This window comes from Oncorhynchus nerka, linkage group LG10 (genome assembly GCF_034236695.1).
Source record: "Oncorhynchus nerka isolate Pitt River linkage group LG10, Oner_Uvic_2.0, whole genome shotgun sequence".
NCBI lineage: Eukaryota > Metazoa > Chordata > Actinopteri > Salmoniformes > Salmonidae > Oncorhynchus > Oncorhynchus nerka.
This window is the reverse complement of record NC_088405.1, coordinates 36814598-36821642: the sequence shown is the minus strand read 5'-3', so window position 1 is coordinate 36821642 and position 7045 is coordinate 36814598. Positions and strand designations below refer to the sequence as shown.

The following is a 7045-nucleotide window of genomic DNA, read 5'->3' as shown; positions in this document are numbered from 1 at the left end:
CAAATAGTAGGAGTAGGAATGCTGATTTAGGATCAGTTTAGCCTTTTAGATCATAATGAATAAGATCAGGACAGATCTGAGATCAGCACTCCTACTCTGAGATGCTTTGTGGATACATTGCAGGTGCTTCACTCGTAAACCTGCTAATCAGCTGTGTGGTGAGATAAAGGCTACAGGTAGATAATATATGCTCGGTTATAAAGTAATAAAGTAAGTCTACTGTGTTAATAAGGCCATTTAAAGGGAAATTACCTGTCTGGTTTATCAGTTCCATTCCCAGGTGGAACAATCACTTGAATAGAGTGTTTTGATATATTTTTATTGTCTGGTCAATAAAAAGCTTTGATATTATCGTATTTCAGAAAAATATCATGATTATTCATGCTGTACAATAGTTGTACAATACATTTCTATTTAATATCGAAATACATTTTTCACTGGTGGATCAGTAAATAATTTCCCACACTGCATTTACTGATGCATGTGAGAAATGTGACTCATAGACAAATTAGTCATCACCGTGGAGACTTGAGTCAGTGCATCAGCAAAACTGATCAGTGTTGTTTCAAGCTTTGGTTCAGTTTTGTGTGAAAACTTTACCTGGGTTGTTTAAATGATACTGAATCTAATGATATATATCAACAATGAAGCCTGCAGTTTGAAAACTTCTTGTACAGCTGGTATTTTGCAAGGCGTGTGTAGAAGAGAACAGCAGGGGATGAGCATTGGGAAATAAATGTATGCTTCTTTTTTTTTACAAATCTTGATTATTTTCTCAAAACAGTTTACCAATAAAGCCTAGATATTCTAATTACCTCATTTATTTTTCATTGCTATTAGTTTGATTATATATATATATATTCTGCCACAAAAACCTATTTTTTGCGACTTACATTCCATCCCTGTGGTAGTTGCTAACCATTGCTATGAATGCTAAAATGCCGATATTACTGAAACATGTAACACTTGTTGGCATATCCCTCTGTACTGGCACAGATCTACTCTCATGAATCCTCTCAAGATCCCTCCCCCTTGACTCATGTTGTTCTCTCTCGTTCTCTCTCTCGTTCTCTCTCTCGTTCTCTCTCTCGTTCTCTCTCTCGTTCTCTCTCTCGTTCTCTCTCTCGTTCTCTCTCACACACACACAGATAGAGAGAGAGAGGGGTTGGGAGAGAGAGATTGATTCCTAATATGGTCAAGACGGAAAAAAAAGGTGAGCCAGGTAATACCCCATACACCCCTTTCCCATTATGTAAATTAGCTGACGTCATGAGACTGACCTTTCTTATAAATCAAACGATTCTTAACTACAGCATCATATAGAAATAGACGTTACAACGTTGTTGCAGAAAGCGGTTAAACAGGTGCTACGCAGACATACCGTTCCTCGTTTGGTGAACTAGGAATCATTGGAGTGTGTAAACTGGTTGAACGAGCAGTAGCTGTGAGGAAGAGAGTACGCTTGTGTCGTTCAGGTGTTTACTCCATTTTTTTTTCTCAAATTCAACTATGAAGATTTGGATTGCACTTCTTCTTGCGACTTTCGCAGTGGGTGCATCAGCTCAATGTAAGTTGCTTTTTTAAAATAGGCATTTTTAACAAGGTAAATGTATTCTAATCATTTTGTTTTCTAACAGATACATATAGTAATGTTTACGGTAGCCCTGACCTCTAGCCAACTTTCAAAATTTTGAGGCTGTTGGCTAAAATGTATAAATTGCGTGGGTAATTGTATTGCCCTCTGCTCTTGAACTGCCTACATATAGACAGCCAGGTCTAATCAAGCTTTTCGGTATAACACCGTTTGCTTAAATATTACAATGACGTAATTGTATGAATTTTAGTTACACTCAAACCATCAGTTTCGGTGCGCAAAGAGCGGTCTGTTGTGTAACCGGTTCGAGTTCTCTACCGGTAGGCTTAATTACACCCTCCATGGGGATTCCTTTGTCACTTCGTTCTAGCATATAATGGCTATTTTCTAGCAGACAGGTCAATTACTTGACCGGTTAGCCTCATGTAGACTTGACCGGTTTAATTTGTCTTCCACAGGCACATGTGAGAGTTTTAAGTGGGCTACATGTGATGGCACCCCTTGTCAGTGTGGCGTTCTGGTGGGAACTGGTGAGATGCAGAACCTGAACTGCTCCAACTGTAAGTACCTCATTAATAACAGGCCACGTTCATCTAATATTTTGAACTTTTCAAAGGTGCAGTCAAACATGATTTTTCTCTCGAATTCTTTCTATAATGCCCTTTGTAAGAGATGTTTGACAAGATGGCCTGAGAATTCAGCCTGTTTTGGCCTGCCGGGCAGTACATTTATTTATTAATTGACCAATAAGTTCCAAACCTCTTTGCTGTTTTACTGTGGCTGGCATCCAATAAATGTTGCATTACTGCCACCTACTAGGTGATTACTATTTTCTACTTTGTTTGGAGAAAAGGGGGATACCCTGCCATCTGACCCTACACATTAATAACCCACCACCCTATTCCACTATTTTGAACCTGTCTGGTCCAGCTCAGGCCAATGGCCTGGAAGGATGAGACACCAACACACACTAACTCTTCTGATCTATTTGCATATGCAGTCACTAACTCTACCTACATGTATGTATTACCTCGACACCGGTACCCCCTGTATATAGCCCGCTGTTTACTGCTGCTCTTTGTTCTTATCTCTTTTTTTTTGGGGGGGGGGGGGGTCTTTTCTCAACTGCATTGTTGGTTAAGGGCTTGTAAGCATTTCACTAAGGTCTACTACAGCTGTTGTATTCGGCACGTGACAAATTTAGATTTCACCTCAAATCTCGTACACCCAAATACTTCTCTGCAGCGGCTACCACAACCTACATTTTCTACGACTTACGTCCCATCCCTGTGGTACAGTTGATAACCATTGCTTTGAATGCTAAAAAGCAAATCTTACTGAAGCGTATCCTTCTGTACTGGCACAGATTTACTCACAAATCCTCTCTGGATCCCTCCCCCTTGACACCTGTAACAACGTAATGGATTTGGCACAAAAGCTTGTATGGGATAACTGGAATATCCTTGCATCACTTTGTCAGGCAATAACTCAACATCAACACTCAAAAGATCCAACAGACTTCCGTTTCACTGCTCACGCCACCCAGTCTGCATCGCACCAAACGACGAGCATCACAAACACTGGGAATATTCTCCTTCAGTTGGTCCACTTACATTTTATGGCTGCACCAGTAATCAATCGTGTCAACTGCAGTAACCATTCCCTCTGACGGGCAGAAACACAAGCAACTATCACAAGACCACTTCAGGTTACCTTCAGAATTCACAGCACCGACTCATTTCCAGCTACCCTGAAACCACATGTGGATCAGCTTAAAGGCAGGTGTCCACTTTCTCAAAACGTCACTCCTACTGTCACTAATCTTTATCTTTATCAGTGCAAGCCTCGGGCTCTGAGAACTTCACCACACCCGCCACCTCTGATAATTTACCCTTATTCACTTTAATTTGACCTCTGACCTCGAGCCAGTGTGCGGCTTACACTTTCCACCATTTGACAAACCACCTCCCTTTCCCCCCGCCGTCTTCAAACGATTCCTGCTTTCAAGACCTCTGCCAATAAAGACTTTTCAGTTTTCACCACTCCCAGACTGTTGTAGCTATATTCTTGCTTGAGAAATTGCTCTTTCCTAAGAATCTTTTTGTTTCTTTTAACCATTTAATTGAAGACACTTGTTAGCAATATCAAATAATTTATGGCTATGACTGCATTGGACATTTTTATATACTTCCTGTTTCGAATACTGCAACGACAGTCTGTGTTCATGGGTAGGAAAGTGTCAGTCCCTGGATGGTGCTATTTTCAATATTTATTATCCCTCTCCTGTCAGTGGTCCCCAAATGCTTCCTGATGAAGGCAGAGATGTACCGTGCTAGGAAAGGCCTGTCCACTCGTACCGGAGGAAAGCCAGTCGAGACCGCCTTTGTGGACAACGATGGCATCTACGACCCAGACTGTGAGACCACTGGTGCCTTCCGGGCCAAGCAGTGCAATAACACTAAGGAGTGTTGGTGTGTCAACAGTGCTGGCGTGCGCAGAACCGACAAAGGAGACGAGAGCCTTCGGTGTGAGAAGTTGGTGGAGACCTAGTAAGTGCCTATCGTGTATTGTCATTCCTCATGCATTTTAGAATAAAGGGTTAGCATCATTCATGCGAGGTGTGTTTTTGGCCTTGCCGTACAGCCTATACTACACATGTGAACCATACATGCAGGATGAGTAAGTTGAGATATGAAGGGTAGAGATGCCAAAGAGTGATAGGCTTCATCTCAATTCTGATGACTAGGCCATTGTACCAGGTATTTAAAACATAATCTACCCCCTGTCCCTTTCTCCTAGTTGGGTTCGCCTGGAGCTCAAGCACAAGCCAGTGAACAACGCTGTGGATGCTGCTAAGTTGCAGGCGTAAGTAGTTCTCTATTTTTCTAGAATTAATATTACAGCACTTGTAAATTGTTGCTGCGTGGAATAACTGAACTTTTGTCCTAATGCAGTGCCATAGCAACTGCCATCCAGAACCGTTACAGCTTTGACAAGACCTTTGTGAAGGAGGTAGAGTACGACCCTGAGGCTCGCCTGATCGTTGTCGATATCAAGAAGGAGAAGGGAGACCGCAAGGCCGACCTGTCTCGTATGGCTTACTACATGGAGAAAGACGTAAGCCATGACCTCTCTTTGCTTTGGGAAATTCACTAAAGTAACAAAGATCAAGGTTGGGAAGATGCCTTCTGACCTCAATGGGACTTCCCAGTTAAAATAAACTGTCAAAACCCAGATTAACCTGTGAATATTCCATGTTATTCCCAGGTTAAGGTGCTGCCACTGTTCAAGGACCAGGCTAAGTTTGAACCCAGTGTGGACGGTCAGAAGCTGGAGATGGAGGATATCTTGGTGTACTATGTAGACGAGGAGGGCCCCACCTTCACCATGAAGAGGCTGACCGGGGGCGTCATCGCCGTCATCGTGGTGGTCATCCTGGCCGTGGCCGCCGGACTGCTGGTCCTCTACCTTGCGAGGAGGCGAGAGCGGGGGTACAGCAAAGCAGAGGTGAGTGGTCCAATAGGTCTCATTGATTTTTAAGCGCTTGAAATGTGTAAAGTGGTCATGGTTTTATTAATGCAACCCTCTATCATTACTAGTTTAGGATCATCAAAACCGTACTAACTAACCTGTTGGGAAAAAACCAATTGCCCCCTGATGCCTGATGTTTTGTTGCTTGTGTCTTTCAGCCCAGAGAGATGGAGGCCATGTAGACAAATATTAACCACAGAGCTGGTTCTACGCTGAAATATTAACACCTTGTATAGTGCCTTTTTATATAACATTCTGTTTGCAATTGTGCTGTTTAATATTGTTACTTGAGGGATGCCGTTTTGTAAAGAATTGGTCAAATCTATTTAGCACTATTACTACTACCCAGCATTTTTAATTATGAGCTGTTGATTTAAACGTGTAACCTTTTGATTTAAATGAAGATATTTGAATGCTGTAGATCCCGCAAACTTGACTCTGGACATCGATGCCAATTCCACTTTAATAATAAAATGTTCCACACTAGTCAGGGACTTCTTTAGACCTGGGGCACCAGGTAGGTGCAATTTTAGTATCAGGTAGAACAGAACCGGCAGGTTGTATGGTTTCATATGAACTTTGTGTTTTTGATCTTTTTTTAATAAAGTATGGATTTTTAAAATGTATCCTATTTGTTAAAAAAAAAAAAAATTGTCAATTGCTTTTCTTCTAAGCCAAGTGATTCAGCATTTGAGCCAGGTACTACTTTTTGTAAGGTGTCTCAATGGAAAATTACTGTGCAGAGTCAGATTAGAGGTGTGTGGTGTTTAGACACCTTAGCCAAATGCATTTTAAACTATGTTTTTCACAATTCCTGACATTTTAATCCTAGTAAAAATACCCTGTCTTGAGTCCGATCACCACTTTATTTTAAGAATGTGAAATGTCAGAATAATATAGTTATTTCTTTCATCACATTCCCAGTGGGTCAGAAGTTTACATGCACTCAAATGGTATTTGGTAGCATTGCCTTTACATTGTTATAACTTGGGTCAAATGTTTCAGGTAGCCTTCCCACAATAAGTTGGGGGAATTTTGGCCCATTCCTCCTGACAGCGCTGGTGTACATGAGTCAGATTTGTAGGTCTTCATTCTCGCACATGCGTTTCAGTTCTGTCCACACCTTTTCTATGGGCTTGAGGTTAGGGCTTTGAGTGCCACTCCAATACCTTGACTTTTATCCTTAAGTTGTTTTCCCACAACTTCGGAATTCTGCTTGGGGTCATTGTCCATTTGCGACCAATATATTATCCTTCATGATGCCATCTATTTTGTGAAGTGCACCAGTCCCTCCTGCAGCAAAGCACCCTCACAACATGATGCTGCCACCCCGTGCGTCACGGTTGGGGATGGTGTTCTTCGGCTTGCAAGCTTCCCCCTTTTCCTCAACGTAACAATGGCCAAACCGTTAGTTTTTTTTTGTTTCATCAGACTAGAGAACATATTGCCCGAAAGGTACAATCTTTGTCCCCATGTGCAGTTGCAAACCGTAGTCAAATTTATGGTGGTTTTGGAGCAGTGGCTTCCTTCCTGAGCGGTCTTTCAGGTTATGTCACTATAGATACTTTTGTACCGGTTTCCTCCATTTTCACAAGGTCCTTTGCTGTTCTGGGAGTGATTTACACTCCACACAAGTACTTTCCTCTCTAGGAGAGAGAACGTGTCTCCTTCCTGAGCGGTATAACGGTTGCGTGGTCCCATGGTGTTTATACTTGCGTACCTATTGTTTGCACAGATTAACGTGGTATACGTTTTATTTTTTTAGAAGTAAGCTGATTTCTATTGATTTCCGATGTCACGCAAAGAGGCACTGGGTTTGAAGGTAGGCCTTGAAAAACATCAGGTACATCTCCAATTGACTCAAATTATGTTAATTAGCCTTATCAGAAGCTTCTAAAGCCATGATATAATTTTCTGGAA

The 7045-nt window shown here is 41.8% G+C and overlaps 1 protein-coding gene across 1 annotated transcript; it reads left to right on the top strand.

Moving 5' to 3' along the window:
- The first annotated feature begins 1289 nt into the window (after positions 1–1289).
- On the top strand, positions 1290–5751 carry LOC115135249 (tumor-associated calcium signal transducer 2). The gene is made up of 7 exons (XM_029669736.2): positions 1290–1567; positions 2053–2154; positions 3885–4143; positions 4394–4459; positions 4549–4711; positions 4862–5101; positions 5284–5751. Exons 1-7 carry the CDS (start codon positions 1510–1512, stop codon positions 5305–5307), a joined length of 912 nt encoding a protein of 303 aa, XP_029525596.1. The 5' UTR covers positions 1290–1509; the 3' UTR covers positions 5308–5751.
- The last annotated feature ends 1294 nt before the right edge of the window (positions 5752–7045 follow it).